The sequence below is a fragment of the Crinia signifera genome, chromosome 2, assembly GCF_055691185.1.
Source record: "Crinia signifera chromosome 2, ASM5569118v1, whole genome shotgun sequence".
NCBI classification, from domain to species: domain Eukaryota; kingdom Metazoa; phylum Chordata; class Amphibia; order Anura; family Myobatrachidae; genus Crinia; species Crinia signifera.
In genome coordinates, this window is record NC_139218.1 from 64966432 (window position 1) to 64990057 (window position 23626).

The window sequence follows — 23626 nt, forward strand, 5'->3', positions numbered from 1 at the left end:
TGTCGGCATTTCGGCTGTCGGGATTCCGGCGTCGGGATTCTGAACGCCGGGATCCCGACCGCCGGGATTCAATACTGAATCCCTTTTTATTATACAAATATATCATGTTGAGCATGTACACATTTTTGCAATACAGTAGGACTAATCGAACTCCCAACCTCAGATGTTCTAGACCAGTCGTGTCAAACTCATGGCCCTCCAGGTGTTGTGGAACTACATGTCCCAGAATGTCCTGCCACAGTTTTAGCAATCTATTATATAAAATCTGTGGCAGGGCATGCTTGGACAAGTAGTTCCATAACAGTTGGGGGGGTCTTGAGTTTGACACCAAAGTTTATAGAAAATCTGAGGTAAATACACTGGGTTGCATAAAGGTGCGTACACACAGGGCGATTTTGTGTAATATTGCCCACCGGCGATATATCGCCGGGTGCGCGCTGCCGTTTTTACCCCTGTAGTGATCGCTGGTCGCAGGAACATGCTCCTGCGACCAGCTGATTACCACTGCCGGGCTCCCCCCGGCAGTTTCTTTTTCATCAGCGACCATCTCTGGTCGCTGATGAACAGGAGACACAGAGCAATATATTGCTCATCAATGTATTGCTAGCAATATATTGCTGAGCAATTTATCTCCCCCGTGTGTACGGGGCTTTAGAGATACACAAATAAAAAGGGTAGAACAGCACACTGTTTCACTGAATTTATAAGAAACTATATTTTCATCATAATTTTTATAACAACATAACATATAAAACAGGACAGCTATCGTCATGTAAAAAGGTGAATATAAACATGCAATATGAGCTTGATAGAAACAGGCAATCAATCGCATGATGGGTGGAATTGGCTCCTTATTAATTTTGGCAAATCACTGAAGATTGCAAATCAATTAAATGGCACAGTCTGAACCACTTCCAAAGTGGCATTAGGTTTTCAAAATGAAAATAAGAGTCAAGTTCCAGTCTACTGCCCAGCACAATGCCAGTAATTACCCATAGAAGATGGAAGTCCCTCAATGGAAATCTGTGTTGGCAAGGTGTTTTTGCAGGTGGAGGAGCACGGTGACAGTATAAGGTAGGCCTCTGGATGGTTTGGCTGGTCCGGAACTGGAAAGCAAAGCAGGCTCAATGTGTTTGGGTGTAGCAACCCCACACAACCTTCTAGAGCATTATACATTTATATGAGAGGTTGTGTTGTAGATTGTAAAAACACAACTTTTTGTAGTTCAGATAAAATGAAAAGCCGGAATCAGTATATGGATCCAAATAATATAGCGGGTAACATAGTCCCAAATACTAGAGTCCTTACTTAGAGTGTGCAGACAGATATCCTCCCCGTCCTCTCCCCCTTATCAAAACGGATGGATCCAGATAAACATTTAAGAAATTTAGTGGATCTCATAAGAACAGACATCTTTTTCTGCACCTCAAACTATCCTATGTGCCATCGGTCTCCACATGCCCTTGGGTGGCATATATACCCATCAGCAATTATGGGAACCCTTAATGTTCCTTATCAACAGATAAGTTACCCTTAAGGGGGTATTCAATCCCCAGTTGATCTGGCCCGACAGCCATGACCCTGGCCCGTTTTTGTTTTGTCCGACCTCAGATCGCCAGGCGCGATTCAATGTCCTGCCTGCCGATCGCTGAGAAGGGGGGCGTGTCCACGTAAATCGACAAAACTGACCTGACTGCTTTTAAAGTCGGGCCCTTCTGTCAATCTGCCTCTTCAATGCTGTCGGGAAAGACCCTGTCGTAAATAGCGGCTGGAATTGAATACCCCCCAAAGTCTTTGAGTGGAGTCGCTTTGGCTTCATGTGGAGTAATTATTCTTGTAGTAGACACTTATAGTTTCAATACATTTTTCTATCCCCTAGTACTTTAGGGGGTGGTTTAACCCTTCTCTAGTTATACTATAAAGCAGTAGTCAGGGAACTCGGTCCTCATTACCCCACGCAGTGCATGTCTTGCAGGTCTCCTCACAGAATCACAAGTGAAATAAATAACTCCACCTGCGGACCTTATAAAATGTGTCTGTGAGTAATTAGTACACCTGCTGGGTTACCAGCAAAACATGCACTGTGTGGGGTAATGAGGACCGAGTTCCCTGACCACTGCTATAAAGGAAGAAAGGGCAGTGAGAAATATCAATAATGCGCTCACAGAACTATATAGTGTGATTAGTCCAACTGATTGCAAGGTCTCCTAAAACGTAACCTTTATTTCTAATTTTATTAAGATAGTTTTTTTTGTCTGTGACAACCTTCAGTGGTCGACCTTAGTTTGGGGGGCCTAGTGACCCATACTCTTCAGGGAGTGAGCAGCCTGTAATGAATTCTAAGTCATACAGTGTTAAAGGGCACACACACACACACACACACACACACACACACACACACCAATATTAAGGCATTTTCTAAGCGACTTTGCTTAGTTTGGCAAAATCGCTTGGAAAATGCCCCTACATCGGTGTGTGTGTAGGGCAGTGGTAGCCAACTCCAGTCCTCAAGAGCTACTAACAGTTCACATTTTCCAGACAACCTAGCTCAGTCATGTCCAAACTATGGCCCTCCAGCCGTTGTGAAACTACAAGTCCCATCATGCCTTGCCACAGTTTTGCTATTCGGGAATGCTAAAACTATGGCAAGGCATGCTGGGATGTGTAGTTTCACAAGAGCTGGAGGACCACAGTTTGGACATGCCTGACCCTAGCTGCTACAAAAGGTGTAATATCATTACTTACTGACACATTTTAAATGATCCACAGGTGGAGCTAATTATTTCACTTGTGATTCTGTTTGGAGATCTGGAAAACATGCACTGTTGGTAGCTCTCGAGGACTGGAGTTGACTACCCCAGGTGTAGGCGCTATAGCGATCGCATTGCGCATCCCCGCATGTTGCTGGCCGATATTGATGAGCAGTGTCCATCAATATCGGCATCGCCAGTGTTCTCTCACCGGAGAAAACTGGTACTGTCAGCTCGCTCAGCACACAGAGCTGACAGCTTGCTCTGTGTGTGGGCTGTCAGCTCTGTGCTGAGCAACAGAGGCACAGAACGGACTGACCTAGCATAGCTAGGTCTCGTGTGTAGGGTCCATTACATTCCTATCTGGCAGTATCCTATTAAAACATTATAACAATGTAGTCAGCATTATAGTGAGCGGTAGGAGGAGGTCAGAAGACTTGCCTGAAGATTCTCTCTCAATCCCAGACTCCAGCACAGCATCAACTCAACCCAGCTCACTTCCAGTTACCAGTCAGCATATAGGACTATAGCTGGCCATACACCCAAAGATTTATGTTCCGATCCCACTGCTTGGAACAAAAGCCTGGTAACGTATGGGAGCAAATGACAATTGGCCATTTGCTCTGAAATGACAATTTAGGTAATATAGACCACGGATGGCCGATATTGGGAGTACACATGATAGTTCAGTGAAATCACCAGGAGGTGCTGAACGTGCAGGTTGTTTAGCTATATTTAGAAATTGACCTGCATGTTCCGCAGTCATCAATGAATGTTAATGATACGCAGGGGTGCGCATAGTCAACAATATTGAGTGTACAAACTAGAAGATATAGTAAGAGATATTGCTCAGGAAGCCTTTTCTGAGCAATATATTTTACTATATCCTCTAATGCACAGGTCTTCAACCTGCGGCCCTCCAGATGTTGTGGAACTACATGTCCCAGCATGCCCTGACAGTTTTGGCATGCACTTATAGGAAATATTGTGGCAATGCATGTTGGAACATGTAGATTCACAACATCTGGAGGGCCACAGGTTGAAGACCGATGCTATAGTGCAGGCATGTCCAACCTTGGCTTGGCCCTCCAGATGTTTTGAAACTACACATCCCAGCATGCTTTGCAAAAGTTTTAGCATTCTCTAATAGCAAAACTTTTGCAAAGCATGCTGGGATGTGTAGTTTCACAACATCTGGAGGGCCAACGTTGGACATGCCTGCTCTAGTGTATATGGGGCTTATTGCCCGATTTTTTGCTCCAACCAGATTGGACAATAAACCTTTAGGTGTATGGCCAGCTTTAGTCCTGGAAGCTTATGATATTTTTTGCAAAATATAGGTTTCTAAGATTTCTGAATTACCTTCTATTATGTTGGTTTTTCCTGTGGGTTAAACCCCCCTCCCTTTCAGCACCTGATGGGCATTACAAATTTGATTGAGCAGCTCTCACATGGTTTTCAGCTTTAGATGGTATTTACCAAATGCACATTGACCGTTCTAGTATGATCCTGTGCAAAAACCCAGGTCGGTGTAAAAGGGTTTCTACACACTCAAAGAGCAGTACTATTCTGGTCACTGCAAAACTAGTGTCAGCAACATGGAAATAGGTAACCATTATATTATTTTGTTTTGTTTCTATATCTATACAATATTAGATCTATTACATAAATACAAGCAATGATTATTTTGGGTACTTATGTAGTATCTGGGCTGCCGATTTTTTGATTGTATGCCTTAAGTTAAGGCATACAATCAGATGCGATGCGATGCGATGACCCGATTTTTCCATAGGATTCAATGTTAAAATGGACTGAGTCCATTTTAACATGGAATTCAATGGGAAAAAGGGGTCCTTTTCATACCCCTACTATCCAAGTGGGCATGGAGTTGGATATAAACCTGTGGCGAGCGTAGCGAGCCACCGAGCCCGAAGCGTGGCGAGCCCCGCGAGGGGCCGGTATTCTGTGTCCCCTCGCGGGGCTCGCCACGCTTCGGGCTCGGTGGCTCGCTACGCTCGCCACAGGTTTATATCCAACTCCATGCCCACTTGGATAGTAGGGGTATGAAAAGGACCCCTTTTTCCCATTGAATTCCATGTTAAAATGGACTCAGTCCATTTTAACATTGAATCCTATGGAAAAATCGGGTCCATCGCATCGCATCGCATGCGATTTGGTCGGGTGCGATGCGATGCGATGGACCCGATTTCAAAATCGGCAGCCCAGTTACTACATAAGTACCTTATTTTGTTATTGTTAATAGATAACAATATTTGTAATATGTAATATGTTTATCATTGAGTTGTATTTGTTAAAAGAATGGTTAGAATGTAACCTAATTGTACACTCAGCGCCATAGGCAAAACTTCAGCGAACTGCACCCACCATGCCAATCTCAACTTTTCAGACTCTCAAGGTCAACATACTAACACTGCCTGCCCCATCGTCCCTCATACCAACATAATAGCATAAAATCTCCATGTTCTCTCAGGTGTCATAGTAATTTCTGCCTTAACCTGTCCTTGTACTCCAGAATGTCAACATCAAAGCTTGTACCTGTCCTCCGTGGTGTCACCGCCATAGCCTCACCTGTCCCTGTCCTCCAAGGTGTCACCATCATAGCCTCACCTGTCTCTGTCCTCCATGGTGTCACCATCATAGCCTCACCTGTCTCTGTCCTCCAAGGTGTCACCATCATAGCCTCACCTGTCCCTGTCCTCCAAGGTGTCACCATCATAGCCTCACCTGTCTCTGCAACACCAGGTTCCCTTATAACAGCCCCATATAAGTCGTTGTTATACTTGTTTTCAACACAATACCTGTGGCTGTATATACCTAGGTCCATCTGTACAAGAGGCTTTGCTTCTATCATCTTTTAAGTCATCCTGACAATGGAAGAGATTTATCAAACCTTCTAGAGTGGAGGAGGCTACAGATATTGCTAATAGCATATACTAAAGATCCCACCTATCATTAGAGAATGTAACAACTGATGAATGCTAGCTTGAAGCTAGGGGTCAACTTCCCTACTTAGAACGGTTGCTATATTTCCCCCATTGTATCCTGCCACCCCTCGTCAACCGACCCTCTACCCTGCATGACGCCAGTCAGGTGACCGTTCTCCTGTCATCCTTCCTCTGCTCAGCTCCCGGGGCAGGCCGTGCCTGGCCTACGCTGCGTGTCGCTGTCCTGCTCACCTCAGCGGGGCGTCCCCCGGCCGCAGCCTGTCCCCTGGGTGCCACTCTCAGGTGGCCGGTGACGAAGCACTGGACACGGTCATGCCTAGCTTGGTGTGACGGGCGGGAGGCTGCGAGTCCGCCTCTGTCCCCCAGTCACTTCCTCAGTAGTCGCTGTGCCCGGAGGTGACGCCGCCGATCTGTCACACACAGCACCGCCCTCTACTACTCCACCGTTCTCTCTTCACGGCTTTTTTCCCCAAATAACTTTATTGACAGAACCTATCCTGTGAGCATCACAAAGAGCTAGTCTGACAATCGGTAGGCACTGCGTGCGCACACCGGGAAGTGACTTGCCAGAAGGAGAGGCCCGAGCTGCTGCTGGCACCGTGTGACGTCATCGCGCCCGGCCTGTGCTGCTGCTTCACTACCGCTCCGGGGGAAGTGAGGAGGAGACCTCCAGGGAACAGAGACAGCCTGTGGCCGAGGAAGGTGAGCAGCTGCTCTATGATCTGTGTGGGCTTCTGTGTGATCTAGGGGCTGGTGCAGCTGAGATCACATTCTGCTATCGGCATCAGTGAGTCAGCGGTCACCTCTCTGTGACTGACAGCGACTCCAGGGTATCCCAATTATATACTGTAGCCAATGCCCATGTATACGGACTGCACCTCCAGGATATCCCCATTATATAGCCAATGCCCATGTATACTGACAGCACCTCCAGGGTACCCCAATACCCATGTATACCGGCATCACCTCCAGAGTACCCCCAATACCCATGTATACCGGCAGCACCTTCAAGGTACCCCCATTATCTATATAGCCAATGTCCATGTATACTGATAGCACCTCCAGGGCATCTTTACTATATAGCCAATGCCCACATATACTGACAGCACCTCCAGAGTATCCCTACTATATAGCCAATGCCCACATATACTGGCAGCACCTCCAGGGGGTACCCCCATTATCTATATAGCCAATGGCCATGTGTACTGACAGCACCTCAGTGTATCATCATTATATATAGCCAATGGCCATGTATACTGAGATCACCTCTAGAGTATCCCCATTATATAGCCCAATGGTTCCCAACCCTGGTTCTCAAGTGCACCCAACAGTACATGTTTTCCAGGTCACCCAAGAGGTGCACTCATTATTCAGACACATTTCAAAAGACCCACAACTGGAAATAATAAGTTCACTTTTGATTCTATGTGCACTTTTGGGGGTACTTGAGGACCAGGGTTCAGAATCGCTGACATAGCGAATGCCCATGTACTATATACTGACAGCACCTACAGGAATCACCAATGTATAGCCAATGTCCATGTACTGTATACAGGAATCTCCAATGTATAACCAATGCTCCTGTATACAGACATACCTACATGAATCCCCAATGTATAGCCAATGCCCCTGTAAACTGACAGCACCTACATGAATCCCCAATGTATAGCCAATGCCCCTGTATACTGACAGTACCTACAGGAATTCCTAATGTATAGCCAATGCCCCTGTAAACTGACAGCACCTCCAGGAATCCCCAGTGTATAGCCAAAGCCCCTGTATACTGACCGCACATAAAGCAAATCTTCAGTGTATAGCCAATGCCCATCTATCCTGACAGCCCCTACAGGAAACCCCAGTGTATAGCGAATGCCCATGTATACTGACGCTCCTCTTCAGTTAATACTCAGCCATAATTGCTCTTACAATGTCCCCTTTTCCCTTGCAGTTAGCACAGAGCCAGCAGCACCCTACTATACTTAAACATCCAGTACCATGTTACTAATGCTGGCCGTACACTAGACCATAGGTCAGGGGTGGCCAAACCGGTCCTCGAGATCTACCAACGGTCCACGTTTTCCAGGTTACCTAGCTCGTGCACAGCTGTAGTCATTACTAACTCACATTCCTACTATAGATCCACAGGTTGCATGGAAAACATGCACCGTTGGTAGATCTTGAGGACAGGTTTGGCCACCCCTGCCATAGGTGGACAAACCTGTCCTCCAGATCTACCAACCGTTCATTTTTTATGCAACCTGTGGATCTCTAGTAGGAATGCAGCATGTTTGAAATTGACAGTTAGCAATGAATACAGCTGTGCACCAGCTAGGTGATTTGGAAAGCATAGATTGTTGATAGAGCAGACCGGTTTGGCCACCCCTACACTAGACCAACTTTTCGCCAACCATCCAACTAGTTGATTGGATGGATAAAAATCTGGTACTGGATGGGAGCAAATGTAATTTGTTATTCAGTAATTTGCACCCATAATGTGGAAATGGACATATTGTAAAGTGTTTGATTTAAAGTGATTGTGGCTAAATGTTTTTGTCCATTTTCCTGGGTTTCCGAGTGAATTGATGATTGTCAATTGCTCCCGTACAGTACCAGATTTTCAGTCCAACCAACCAACTAGTTGGATGAAAGATGGTTTAGTGCACAGGTCTTCAACCCGTGGCCCTCCAGATGTTGTGGAACTACATGTCCCAGCATGCCCTGAGGTTTTTTGGCATGCTCTTATAGGAAAAAATGTGGCATTGCATGTTGGAACATGTAGTTTCACAACATCTGGAGGGCCACAGGTTGAAGACCCATGGTCTAGTGCAATGGTAGTCAACCTGTCGCTCACAAGCTACTGGTAGCTTGCTGCAACAATCTGGGTAGCTCAACAACTGCTCTGCACCCCCGCCCATATCTTCCCTCCTCCTGCTGCTCCCCCCCCCCCCCCCCCCCCCCCCCCCCCAGCAGCACTCCTCATCAACACTTCTCCGCTTTGAATAGGCATATGAATATTCCTACAAAAAAACTAAAATCTCCCTATCCACTACAGCAGGCATTCCCAACCACGGTCCTCAAGGCACACCAACAGTGTAGGTTTTGTAGATATCCAGGCTTGAGCACAGGTGACTTAATTAGTATCTGAGGCATTCTGATTAAACCATCTGTGCTGAAGCCTGGATATCACTAAAAGCTGCCCTGTTGGTGTGCCTTGAGGACCGTGGTTGGGAATGCCTGCACTACAGCAAGGCATAGGTGTATCATGTGCAGTCCTTTTCTTGGTGGTGGGATCGGACAGATCCTTGGTGCAGCAATTACAATATCTGGCTCTAATCCTATGCGCATAACACACATCAGATCGAAATCAGAGATTGATCACATGCAACTCAGGCCCTTTTCATCCGATTCCGCAGCCCGATGCCTCACAATTGGATGAAAAGGGCCTGAATCGCACTAGTGGATATCTGTTGTAAAATTCTATGGGGGAAATATACTGGGATGGTAGTTGTATTTCACATGGGATGTTGCTACGGGCAAACAATCAGAATCCACTTTTTTTTTATTTAGCACCTTCTAGAAGATTATAGATAGTATCTGATTGGCTGCCCACAGCAACACCCCATGTTAAATACAACTCCCTTCTTAGTAAATTTTCCCCTACGTTTCTATCCAGTCAGTAGCCAATCTGGGGTTGTTAGATTTGCTTACTTTTAAAAAGGTCCAAAAATGCTATCTAGAGGTAGAAGAAACATTCTGCCTATTGTAATTCCTATCCTAGTTTATAATTCCTTGCATCTCTAAATTGTGACAGCCTGTTCACCTAATCATAGAGCTCGGCTATGAGAAAAACAGATTTAAATGTGGTTCCAGAAGAATATGAAGTTATTTCAAACATTCCATCTTCCTATGCATAGGGTCTCGAAAAGACCCATCTTCAATGAGAATTGTAATTCTAGCACATATGTTAGCTATGGCTGCACATAAGCTAGGATCCAGACCACACTTCAGTATCTCTTCATCCTATGGATACATGTGTTCTAGTCCATTGGCACATGACTGACATTTATCCTGCTCCAAATCCTAAATATTTTACCATGTGATGTGGTGGGAAAACTTGTGGCCCTTGAAAATATCTTTGTGCAGAAATGCATGTTGGGCAACAGCAATCTATACCCATAGATTTTAAAGTGTATGTGCTTCTGAAACATTTGCACAGTATCCAAGAAAAAAAAAAGCTATCTTCTACACCCAAAATGTTTTTACTCCATGTCACAGAGATCCTGGTTTTTAGTGATGAAGGATTCCTTCATACAGTAGATCCGCTGTGCTATACTTTCTTCCACATATGTACAAGGATGCTAAAGAAACAGACATGATTGCCTTTTTTGCCAGTTGGGGATTGGGATCAAGCTCCATCCTGCTTCCAGATGCTATGGGATACGAGTATAGATGTCTAGACCTGATCAGGCAGATGTTTAACAATGGAATTAAGGAAAATCTACTGGGATGTTCCCATACTATTTAGTAATATTAAAGGTGATATGAACAGATCCTGGCTATTTGACCCGAGTATTATGGCCAGGACAGGATAACTTATCACTGCAAAGTTGAAGACCTTAAGGTGCCCATACACTTATCCGATTTAGGGTGATTTTGTCCGATTCTGAAGATCAGGCCGAGAAATCGTCCCAATTGGATGTGTTTCCCATCCCATTCGACCAGATGTGCGGTCCCGTGCGCCTCGGGTCAGACCCTACAGATTGAACCTGCTGCAGGTTCAATCTGTCGGACTGGACTCATCAGCTGCACATTGCGGGTGCTTTTTAGCACCCACGATGTGTTGGTCCAATACATAGGTGTGTGCCAGTGGTGAAGCACCACTGTCACACACCTATGTGAAGGGGGTGGGCAGCCTGAAACGCCCAGGGGCTGTGGGTGTAGCGTCACGGCGGGCAGTCCACATGGAAAAAAATACCTGGGAAGTGTGGTGTCCGGGCTGCGTGAAGTGTCTGGGTGCTGTGGCGGAGCGGGCAGTCCGCAGTGTCTGCGAAGCGCTGAGTGAGTGGACACTGCGGACAGAGGCGGCAGAATTTGAACATTCAAAAGATAGGCCGGCTGCTGATTGGGAAAGGGAGAGAGAGCGCACTCTCAGCCAATCATCAGCCAGCCTATCTTTTGAACTTTCAAATTCTGCTGTCTAGAGTGTCCGCTCCCTCAGTGCTTCCCGGACACTGTGGACTGCCGCTCCGCCGCTGCACCCACAGCCACCAGGCGCTTCTCCCAGCCCGGACCCTGCTCTGGAAAAAAAAATTCTCCTGCCCCCACAGCTTCCCAGCAATTTTACTTCAAGTGCCAAATCGTAGTGAGCCCTCCCGCACAGCCGCCTTTAAAGTTGCAAGTTAATGTAACCATTAGCAACTAAAAATAGTTTGACCAGTAAACAAATCAAAGCTCCTAATTTAGCATTTCCTGTGGTTGATTCAAGGGTGACTAAAAGTCAATCTAGCAGGTGCTGACTGACTATTGAGGAAGTGTATTTCTGTAGAATGCAATGTTTAATATTCTGGATCCGCTGGGACTGAATGGCAGTATAGTGGAGTGCTAAATGTATATTGGGGGTACCAAGTGTAATCTGAATAATGGACATAGCGGGGATTAAGCTGTCCATAGAGTTTGGATGCGTGCTATGGATAATCAAAAAAGGTATATCTTGTTAAGACTTAAAAGTGGTTGCCACTATAGCTGGATACGATCTATTTATTGGGGTTACGTAGCAGTTACTCTGTAAAGTGCTTGCTGTTGCAGGAATAGTGCAGAGAGGCTGGCAATATTGAGTGGCACTTGCTGGGAAAGCCCTGTTAGGATAGAGACACTGGCTATATACTGGGTCCACACTGGAAAGGTTTACAGTAAAGAGGAGTATAATGGGTGATTTTCTATAGTATAAAGATTCACATGATAATTTTAGGTTTTATCATTTACAAACTTAATTAGCACCACTTTCTTTTAAGTTTTGTATCATGGCAGATTATTATTAATTATAGCACAACAGATGGCATTAAGCTTGCCATACACTAGACCTTAAATGGGTGTGAGCTACTTAAGACAAAATAAGCCTCCTGAAGAGCTACAAAAAAAAAACAAAAAAAACGGTAAAATAAATCTGGCTAATTACAGAAAAATGCCCCCAACACCATATGCCACATACCGCAATACCCCAGACACAATATTCCACACCCCACTATGCCCCAACACAATGTCCTTTACACAATATGCCACACATCGCAATGCCCCACAGTAAGGCTTTTAATTAATTATAAATGATGTGGTCTTTGCAGGGGGTTCAATGCTCATTGTGTTGGTGTGCCTTGAGGACCGTGGTTGGGAATGCCTGCTGTAGTGGATAGGGAGATTTTAGTTTTTTTGTAGGAATATTCATATGCCTATTCAAAGCATGTTTAAATTGCTCTACGGCAGGCATGTCCAACGTTGGCCCTCCAGATGTTTTGAAACTACACATCCCAGCATACTTTGCAATAGTTTTAGCATTCTCTAATAGCAAAACTGTGGCAAAGCATGCTGGGATGTGTAGTTTTACAACATCTGGAGGGCCAACGTTGGACATGCCTGCTCTACGGTCTTATGGGGCCTACATAAGGGGCGACAATAGTAGTGTGCTGAGCGATCTAGCTAAGCTCTGAGGGGCAGATTTATTAAGCTCCCAATCAGCTCCTGTGAAGTTACAGGCTTGGTTTAAAAATGACAGTTAGGAGCAGATTGGCCGGTGATAAAAACCAGACACTTTATCACTTCACTGAGCTTAATAAATCTACCCCTGAACGATCTGTCACTGCCTGTGTTCTCAATAGAGAGAACAATGTCTTTAAGTATCTAAGGTCTTACAGCATGAATATGTCCCATGCTGCCAATGGATGCAGAAGAAAGGGCTTCCGAGACCAGCTTTGATGGTGGGCTACATCGGGAACATTTATGTGTAGAACAATAGAAACTTGTGTAGAGCAAATCGGAAGAAAGACCGCACTGGCTTACATATTAAACTCTTTTTCGTGTACCCTAATTAACATATTTTGCAGATCGCATGCTTAATTTGTTTGACACATGAATATTAATTGCTAATTATGTCTCTGTAAACTTGTTTCTGTTATTCAGGAAGATGAGCTTGAAGTCCGAGCGACGAGCCATCCATGTAGACCAGTCCGAGCTACTGTGTAAGAAGGGATGTGGCTACTATGGTAACCCGGCATGGCAAGGGTTCTGTTCAAAATGTTGGAGGGAGGAGTACCAGAAGTCCCGCCAGAAACAGATCCAGGAGGACTGGGAGCTTGCAGAACGGTAAATGTTGACCCATTTGTTCTAGCTCGGGTTCTTCAGCGTACCCATCAGCAACTTATTTGCTATTCCATTGCATTTCCTGTTTATCATACATAACTAAAGTGAATTTACATTTGCTCCTCAGCCTGTAATATATATGTGTAAGTTTGTTACAGAAAACTTTACATTTTAGATTAGTTTATTCTCCTAAATCTTGTTTCTGAACTCCCCTCCCTAATGACAAAAATCTTATGGGATTCAAGCAGTTAAAGTAGGCAAGAGAGGAAAAACAAAAAGGCAATTTGACATAATTGGATATCAACAAATGGGCGCTATCAAATTAGCCCCATTTGAAAAGTGACTCTTAATCGTGCAATAACACATGGGATCTGGAATCATGTGTTAACTGACGGCTGCTTATAATGTATTTTCTTCTACGATCCCCATAGCAGCCATTACCTTGGCATTTCATCCCCTTCCTTGTAGCTAGACAGGCTACTTTTTTCCCAGGTCCCTCCCCCTGTAGGTATAAATCCCTGCTCCTCCCTATCCTGTTGTCTTTTTAGCCTGTCTGCTTGTGTTAGTTAGCTGAGCAGTAGTGTTTGGTTTATTTCAAGGTCTCACCTCTAGATACAGAATTTACTCTGGGGGTGAAGCACATTGGAGCTTGACCCTCTGTAGGGTGTCTGTCCATGACCACAGCAGCACTTAAACAGAGATGCCGGAAAAATCGTAAGTCTACATTGCATACCTTATTGTATGGATGTGGTAGCAGTAGCACTGCTGCCAATGTCCACGCCGGGCTTCACTTCCACCTCCTAGCGGGACTACGTTAACCAGGAAACTGCCGCGATTACCGGCTGAGGATACTGAAGCTGGTAAAACTACATCTCCCAGACACCCCGGCGTGTCTGCACGCTTCCGGCCGTGCACTCTGCAAATTGAGCTGGCTGTTTAAACCTGCCTTAGTTACTGCATGCTGAGGCAGTCGGGCAGCGTTTCTCTTTCACACAGACTTGGAAATCAAGGTAGGACCTCTGAAGAGGTGTGATGTGTCCTGCATTGTACATATACATATATATATCTCAACAAGACAAAACAGTGCGCAAAATATATAGGATTATGTAGACCAGTGTCCAATATGAACAGTTGTACCACACAAGCGTTCCTCCACTTGTAAATCTTTAAAAGCACTCAGGTGTAATATATGCCCGGCAGCTCCAACTCTCCACCTCCAAGTGGTAATCCTGAATCCACAGGTGTTTTATCTAAAATAGACACTGGAAACAAGTTCCCGTTTCCAGTGTCGTCCAGACAGATGTTCAGGGAAGCTAAGTCCTACAAGCCGGATAGACCATACAGCCAAAGGGGATCTTTTGCTACTTCAAAGCAGTCCTTTCAGCAGAACTTTAAAAGATCCTCAAGACAATGAGGAGTATTCAATGTTTTTTGAGAGTCTGGCTCACCGCTCACTGTTCTGTGTCCCTGTGATCTCGCTGAAGTGCTCTCCACTTTTTCTTATCTCCTCATTTCTGACTTCCTCAGTATTCAACTTGTGGCCAGCTCACTGACCCCTTTTGCGAACTTAGCATAATTATGCAAGTTCAAATGGGAGAGCTGTAACTGGAGACATCTGTTTTCTCCTGCTCTCCACGTGAGCTGGTCAGACTGGGATATTTCTGAGCAGGGTGTTCATCTCAGCAGCTTGTGTTCCTCACATTTGTGGACTTGTATTTTTTTACAAAGGTTTAGAAAGGTAAATGTTTTGTTCAGTATTTATTTTACAACAAATGGCTGTGTGACTATTTTAATTGGGTTTGTGCAGACAGGTGTATTTTGTTCTGTTTGGCCTTTATCCTTGTGTTGTGCTTTTAGCATTGTTTCTTTGCCCTGTGTTTTTATTTAATTTATTTTATAATTGTTAGCGTGTTTAAAAGCCTGTTTGGGGGTTAGGTGAGGAAGAAGAGAGGAAGCATGAGAAATTACTAGGAGCATTCCAAAATGATTTCTTATTGGTTACCATTAAAATAACTTATTAATTCCAAATAAATTAATATAGAAGTACAGCATTATGGCACTTGCAATAAATACATTAGAGTACATTTTTTTTTTTTAATTTATAAGCCATAAAAAAACAAAAAAAATAACAACTTTAACAAAGATAGCCCTACAGTTCACCTAAAAAAGATGCCGAGGGAAAAATGGAGAACATCTCTAAAAAAATAAACTAGCAGGACTCGCAATTTGTGCATTGAATACACTTTTTGAGAGAGACACTAAAATCCCCATTGAACAGACATGGGGAGAAGTGCAGGGTGAACTGAGTTAGCTTCGCAAAATATTTTTGGAGAAGCAACAGAGCTGAATACAGGGAAGCACAAAATAGGAGAGAAATGTTCACTACTCTCCAAAAAACATGCACACTCACCGTTATTTACGGCGACATAGGAGCATTGAATACATGCCAATGACTATCACAGTTCCCTCCTGGTAGGGGCTTGTCTTTTACAATTTGCAACCGTCTAGGCGGTTTCCGACAAGTGGATACAGAACATCGTTCAAGAAGGATACAGAATAGAATTTGCGCGGGTACCCAGAAACGCTTATTTTCTACAAAAAAGGATGCCGAAGTCTCCTGTGGAAAGGAAGGAACTCTGGAAGATTGTAAAACATTTACTTGCCATCAAGGCCATCGAAGCAGTTCCTATTGCCCAAGAGAAGAAATGGTTTTATTCCAGGCTATTCCTGGTAGAAAAAGAGCACAGGTGGCTTCAGGAGACAACCAGTTCATAGAGGCGAAGAAATTTCGTATGGAGACTGTAAAGACAGTTACAGCGGAAGTCAGAAAAGGAGACGTGTATTATCATATACTGATTTATGCTCAACATCAGAAGTTCCTCAGATTCTGTGTAAGAGGGAAACATTACCAGTTCACCTGTCTACCCTGTCTGGCCTCTCCACGTCTTCGAGGGTGTTTACAAAAGTGTTAGTTACCCTAATAGCGCTTCTGAGAAAAAGAGGAATTCAAGTCTGGCCATATCTAGACGATATTCTTATCGCAGCACCATCCAGAAACAAAATACTGAAAGATCTCGAAGTAGTGATGACCTTTCTCGAGGCACATGGTTGGTTGGTGAACCTGCCAAAGAGCCAGTTGATTCCAACCCAAAGAATCAAGTTTTTGAGAGTGATCATAGATTCGACTTCAAGATTTGCTTGTCGGGAGAGAGGTTTACAAAGATCAGGACTCTTTCAAATTTACTAATGAAGAAGAGATCGGCTCTCTTGAAAGACTTTGAAATTACTGGGCATGATGTCCTCCACCATTGGAGTCATACCTTGGGCCCAGTGGAGAATAAGAACTCTTCAGTGGGCAGTGTTGCCTTGCATAAAAAGGGAGGTTGCATAAAAAGGGAGGTTGCCAGGAGAGGTTATGTCAACCTAAGTGTCAAGTTCAGGGAGTTACTAAGATGGTGGACATACCCCGAACTAGAAAGCAGAGCCATGCTTTTACGATGACCAAATTACCTTATTCTAACGACCGATGCAAGCCAATCAGGATAGGGAGCTCATCTAGAAGGATACACGGTCCAGGGGTTTTGGGCAAGAATAGAGGCCTCAATGTCATCAAATTGGAGAGAGGCGGAGGCTGTGTGGAGAGCAATCAGAGCATTTACACATCAAATCAAAAGATCTCACCTAAGGGTGTTCTCCGACAGCACGTTGGTAGTTGCTTACATAAATCACCAAGGGGGACCCAAAGCAAGTCCCTGATGCTGGTAATTTCAAAGATCTTGGTTTGGGCAGAGGAGAACCTGATGTCTCTTACAGCAGTATTTGTACCAGGCAAGGAGAACACTCTAGCTGATTTTCTCAGCAGGAACAAGATCCTTCCGGGAGAATGGGAACTGAACAGAGAAGTCTTAAAGGAAGTAGTACGACGGTTTGGGAAAGATGTAGACATGATGGCAACACACATCAACAAATTCTTCTCAAGATATTATCTGCCCCAGACCTCAGCCGTAGATACTTTTTCAGTCCGATGGAACTGCCGATTGGGGTACCTGTTTCCTCCCTTTCCTTTGATTTATCGTGTCCTCAAGAAGGTGATAAAGGATCAGGTGGAAGTGATCATAATCCTTACATTTTGGCCAAGAAGTGCATTGTTTGCTACAGTCCTGAAATTAACAGTGCAAGAGCCTTGATCTCTCCCTCTGATTCCAGACCTTCTATTACAAGGCCAGGTGTTGCATCCAGACCCGGCGGCATTATCATTGACGGCATGGAGATTGAAAGGAACACGTTAAAGCGTAAAGGCCTATCGGATCAAGTTATATCTGTATTACTTCAAACTAGGAAAGATGTCTTCTCTCTAGCATACTATAGAGTCTGGCGAGCATTCTTTAACTGGAGGAGTTCAGAGAAGATGGTCAATGAAGTTTCCACGTCTGAAGTTCTTCAATTTCTAAGTAAAGGTTTCCTTGATGGACTGGCTATTTCACCTTTTAAAAGTACAAATTTCAGCACGTAGTGTCCTATTAGATAGGAAATTGGCAGAAGAAAATCTCATAAAAAGATTTAATAATGCTATCATGAGATTAAGACCCCCGGTAAAGAATTTACTGGCACCGTGGTACCTAAACCTAGTGTTGAAAGCATTAATAAAGAGTCAGTTTGAACCTCTGTCGGAAATACCTCTAAAACATTTGACTTGGAAAATAGTTATTATTGTGGCAATAACATCTGCTAGAAGGGTGAGCGAGACACAGGCCCTCTGGGCAGAGGAGCTATATTTGAAGATACAGCCAGAGAAAGAACCAACCCGAGTTTCTTACCCGAAGTTGTTTCAGCATTTCGCATTAATCAAGAAATTTCTTTGCCTGCATTTTATCCTATTCCTGAAAATGATGAGGAGTAGTTATGGCACAAACTAGACACTTGAAAAGACTTAATGTAATAAGAAGGACAAATAATTTGTTTGTGATACCGGAAGGAGCCAAGAGAGGATTAGCTCCTACTAAACAGACAATTTCAAGATGGATAAGAGACCTCATTACTTTTGTCTACAAATTGGAGGATAAAGAGGTTCCATCCATTATTAAGGCACACTCTACTAGGGCAATGGCGACATCTTGGGCCTGGAAGGCGAAAGCTTCAATCAAGGATTTATGTAATGCTGCCACGTGGTCCTCAGTCCACGCTTTTTCCAGACATTATGAACTAAATGTGTCTGTACCTCATTTTGGGGAGCATGTCCTCAAAAGTGCCCTTAACAATTAAAAATATGTTGCAGTCCCTCCCACTGTTTTTGCTTTGGTATTTCCCAAGGTAATGGCTGCCACGGGGATCAAAGAAGAAAGTGTTGGATTATACTTACCGATAATTTCCTTTCTTCCTAGAGATCCCATGGCAGCCACTATAATCCCTCCCACGTTGTTTTGTTTCTTTTTTCCCAGGTGAATTTAAGGAGACACTCGAAAAGACATAGGGAGGAGCAGGGATTTATACCTACAGGGGGAGGGACCTGGGAAAAAAGTAGCCTGTCTAACTACAAGGAAGGAGATGAAATCCCAAGGTAATGGCTGACATGGGATCTTCAGGAAGAAAGGGCATTATCGGTAAGTATAATCCGACACTATGCTTCTGGTGCATATGGCAATCAAAGCATAATCCCCAATAAATGCTGCATATCAGGGCTGATTTGATAGCCCCAGTCGAATCCATTAGCTGCAGTAAATTACCGCAGCTAATTGGATAGTGCAAAGTCTAAATACTGTCAATCATTGCTATTTATTACATTTAAAGATGACGTGTTAAAGATGAGTTCTAGGTATAACAACCTCTTGATACTTGACTCTTGTAGCTTGCAGCGGGAAGAAGAGGAAGCTTATGCCAGCAGCCAGGGTGCTCAAGGTGGTCAGACATCTCTTGGTTTTACCAAGTTTGAAGAAAAGAAGTCCAATGAAAAGACGAGGAAAGTGACCACAGTGAAGAAGTTCTTTACAGCCTCATCGAAAAGTGTGCAGAAGAAAGGTAAGTCAATAACCGCATATGAATTTCACCACTGGAATAGTTATTATAAGGATTTAGGTTTCAGCTATTACTAATCTGAAGCTGGTACAGTTTCTTTACAACATTATTGAAATATTCATGAATTTTTATCGCAACAAAGTGTTGCATAAAATAAAACATTTTATGTAAACCATGCAGGGCTGCCGAGAGGGGGGCACAGGTACTAATTATCCAGGCCCGGGCTTGCTGGAGAGACCTTGCGGGGGCCCTGGTCCAACCCCCTTACCCCTCCCGGGCGGCGGCAGCAGCAGCACACACTTACAACATGCGCTGTAGGTGTGTGCAGCAGGCTCAGCATGAGTGTCTTACTGACAACATGCTGTAGGTGTGTGCTGCTGCTGAGGGGGGTGAACAATAACACTCCCCCCTACCTACTGTGTTTGTACATGTGTGAGAAAGAGATGTAGCTTCACTCACTAAGTCAGTGGTCAGGGAACTCTGTCCTCATTACCCCACACAGTGTATGTTTTGCTGGTAACCCAGCAGGTGCATAGGTGTACTAATTACTCAGACACATTTTATAAGGTCTGCAGGTGGAGTTCATTATTTCACTTGTGATTCTGTGAGGAGACCTGCAAAACATGCACTGCGTGGGGTAATGAGGACCGAGTTCCCTGACCACTGCACAAAGTGTTTCCGAGACTCATGGACACTAGACTATATGTGTGTGTGTGTGTGTGTGTGTGTGTGTGTGTGTGTCTAATGCTGTGGTAGCCAACTCCAGTCCTTGAGAGCTACCAACAGTTAATGTTTTCCAGCTCTCCTCATAGAATCACAAGTGAAGTAATTAGCTCCACCTGTGGATCTTTTAAAATGTGTTAAGGTGCCCATACACTAGTAAGATTTATCTGCAGATCTGGCTGGTTGGAACAAAAACATGGTTATGGATGAGTGACAGTTTGTCAGTTTTCCAGCATTTCCAAGCAAATGGTCAACTGTCATTTGCTCTCATCCATAACCATGTTTTTGTTCCAACCAGCCAGATCATCCATAACCATGTTTTTGTTCCAACCAGCCAGATCTGAAGATAAATCTGTGTGTGTATGGACACCTTTAGTGAGTAATGAGTGCACCCGTGCAGCAGCTAGGTTGTCTGGAAAATGTAAACTGTCGGTAGCTCTCAAGGACTGGAATTGGCTACCACTGATCTAATGTGTGGTGGCGGCAAGAAATACTCCGAGACAGGGAGTTCATTTGTCAACGTCTCGGGCAATCAAGCCCTTTATCAAGACAGTCTTGATAAAGGGCTTGATTGCCCATATTAATTATATATATGTGTCTATGTGTCTTTGTGTGAAGTGCGTTTCGGGACAGCAGCTCTGCGGTGGCACACAAGGGAACTGTCTAATGAGAGAGTGTAGCCAAAATTAGTGCTATGCTGAATTGCATGTACAGCGAACGGCAGGCTGTTTCTGTTGCATCTGTTGCACCTAGCAGATTACAGGTTTAAGTGATGCTAATAATAATGCTGTGGCTTTAGATGTGGAAACAGAGTAGGGACGGAGCGGCTTCCCGATTTATGCTGAACATCACATAGCAAATCTGGCTTCTGCAAATGCAGCCTCGTTGTGTCAAACTCAGGATTAGCCCAAAAGAAGGAAATTTGTTTTGTGCTTCCCTCCCATTTAATCTATTTAATCACTGATGTTTTTTATTTTTTGTATGGTAAGAAAAAAAGTTTTTTTAAAGCAGCAATCATTTTAACTTCAAAATCAAACTGGTATTGCAGTGTAAATGATTGCCGCTTTAAAAAATCTAGAGACGTCTTACCAAATCTCTCACTTTCTGCATCTCTCGTCCTATTAAATATACCCCATAGTATCTAATTGGTTGCCCATAGCAATATCCCATGTAAAAAGAGCTCACACCTTAGTAAATTACCCCCCAAGTGTCATCATCCCTTTTTTTTGTAATGTTCATGCCAACTGGCCAATATGGAGAGCACGAGTAATGTGTAACGTCACGTGACAAACTCACTGAGCAGTCATTGTTGTTGCAGTGCTCTTTACATTTACTATGTGACACCCATTCGGTGACCTAGGCCTGTGTTGCGCTGATTACATTGCCCCGTGATTCTCTGCTTGTCATCCTAAATTTATCGCTCTCCCACAGTTATATATACGCTGCGGGTTTGCTAACAGTTCAATGGCAGCACTGAAGTGCTTGACAATATATTTGTAGAATATATCTAAGGCATGATGATAATGAAGTTGGTAAAACGCTCATTTAAAGCCTCATCTCATGAAGTGTTTTAACGAAGCTTGAAAAATAACAAATGTTATTAGTTTCATTCCATTACATGAGTCTCTGGTACTGACAGATTGCATCGGATTCATGACCAATCGCTGCTGTTGGAAATACACAGTAGCCTGTAATTCCTTATCTCCATGCTGTAGTGGCCAGATTGCCTTTAGCACTGTTGCAGGGAGAAATGAACGACTGTTTATTTATGACACTAAGTTCCCATTTAAACATTCTTGGAGAATCTGTGGAAAAATATCCTTTAGATTCGCCCCCTCTCACCTCAAAATGTGTTTTCCCTTGGGTTTATCACATTCTGGACACAACAAGCTCATTAACCAAAAGGTATTCATTGGAAGATGCATTGCAGTCATCTCTGAAAAAGAACACTGGGTGCACTGTGCAAACTGACGTGGTCCCATGTATGTGGGCCGCTTTGTGCGCATAAGGAACGCACAGTGGTTTATTTAATAAGAAGGCAATTCTATTAAAAATGGGATGTTTCCCATTGCAACCAATCAGAATCTACTTCTAATTGATTTAGCACCTTCTAGAACATAATAGATAGAATCTGATTGGTTGCCATAGCAACATCCGATCTTCGATTGAACTCCCATCTTAGTAAATAAAGCCGACAATCTCCTGGTATAGGAAATGTACAAATGCTCTTAGGTTTGCAGAGTGGCATTAAATCCGACGTGCGCTGTACAACTGTGTGCTTTAAGTTCACATAAGAATTTCAATCTCTCACCACTTTTATTTAAAAAAAAAAATAATAATAGAAATCACAGTGTTATCGGCAACTTATAAGGCCTGAAGTCCCTGCATCCAGCTCCTCCCATAATTCAGTGCAAATTAAGCTTATTCAAATATACTTTAAAAAAGTCTAGATGCCCCTGTGCAAATCGCTCTACAGAGCCAGGTCGTTGGCCGCTCTAGGTTTCAAAAGTAGGATTTCCAACTACAGACTGTTTTGTTCTTATTGGGCACAGTAGTAGATTGAAAAAAGAAGTGAGGGAATATTAAGCTGTTACTTATGACTCTAGGACAGTGATGGCAAACCTTGACACTCCAGCTGTTGTTGAACTACACATCCCAGCATGCCCTGCTACAGTTTTGCTATTTGGCCATGCCAAAACTGATGCAGGGCATGCTGGGATGTGTAGTTCAACAACAGCTGGAGTGTCAAGGTTAGCCATCACTGCTCTACGAAATGAAAAATCAGTGTCATTTACCTGCTAACCCCCATAGTCAGGGGACGCGTAAAACATGTAACATAATACGAGTCCCCTCGCGGGGCTCGCTACGCTCGCCGCACTATATAAAATCAACTCCACGCCGACGTGGATAGTGGGGGTATGAAATGGTCGGGCGGACACGTTCTGCCGCCCCTCGCGGGGCTCGATGACGTGGATACTGGGGGGGGTGTGCGTAAATAAATGACATTATATGTCATTTAATGGTATAGTACATTAAATGCCATTGTAACAGCTAAAATCGCATCGCATGCCATTCAATAATGGCATGCGATGCGATGCTATTTCACTACGTTTGCGTACGTAGTAAAATCAGGCGCCGTGATAATACACAAGGGTACTTGTGGATAATCACGGCTCCCACGATGTGCATCGCATAGCAAAAAATCGCATCGCATGCGATTTGATCGCATGTGATCGCATGCGTTTTTTAACAGAAAAGCATCCAAATGCATTGAAATTAGTATCAAACATGTTCAATGGCCCCCAAATGTCATTTTTGAGGCTGTACCACCCCCACTATCAACGCGAACCCGAAGCATGGCGAGCGCGCGAGGGGCGGCGGTACGCGTCCTACGACCTTTTCATACCCCCACTATCCACGTCGGCGTGGAGTCGAGAATAGAAAGTGTGGCAAGCGGACACGGATACCTTCACAGGTATACACGTCCCCTCGCAGGCTTCACAGGTGTCCGCGTCCCCTCGCGGGGCTTGCTGCGCTCACCACGCTTCGGGCTCAGTGGCTCGCTGCGCTCGCCACACTTTCTATTCTCAACTCCACGCCGACGTGGATAGTGGGGGTATGAAAAGGTCGTAGGACGCGTACCGACGCCCCACGTGGGCTCGCTGCACTCGCCACGCTTCGGGTTCGCGTTGATAGTGGGGGTGGTACAGCCTCAAAAATTACATTTGGGGGCCATTGAACATGTTTGATACTAATTTCAATGCATTTGGATGCTTTTCTGTTAAAAAACTCGATGCGATCGCATGCGATTTTGTAAAAAAAATT

At 44.2% G+C, this 23626-nt stretch overlaps 2 protein-coding genes across 4 annotated transcripts in view; one reads left to right on the forward strand and one right to left on the reverse strand.

Moving 5' to 3' along the window:
* The window catches only part of TMEM248 (transmembrane protein 248), a 42288-nt gene extending 36044 nt beyond the window's left edge, over window positions 1-6244 (reverse strand). The window contains exons 1-2 of one of the 2 annotated variants that reach the window (XM_083172260.1): window positions 5948-6244; window positions 993-1106 (exon numbers count right to left, since the gene is read on the reverse strand). The gene's annotated coding sequence lies outside the window, so the exon portion shown is untranslated. The remainder of the gene's footprint in view (window positions 1-992; window positions 1107-5947) is intronic. The other variant, XM_083172259.1, reaches the window with a different exon arrangement.
* The window catches only part of RABGEF1 (RAB guanine nucleotide exchange factor 1), a 38877-nt gene continuing 21181 nt past the window's right edge, over window positions 5931-23626 (forward strand). Inside the window, exons 1-3 of one of the 2 annotated variants that reach the window (XM_083172256.1) lie at window positions 5931-6418; window positions 12887-13069; window positions 18912-19081. In XM_083172256.1, the coding sequence (XP_083028382.1) occupies window positions 12891-13069; window positions 18912-19081 (349 nt within the window). In that variant the 5' untranslated portion in view covers window positions 5931-6418; window positions 12887-12890. The remainder of the gene's footprint in view (window positions 6419-12886; window positions 13070-18911; window positions 19082-23626) is intronic. The other variant, XM_083172258.1, reaches the window with a different exon arrangement.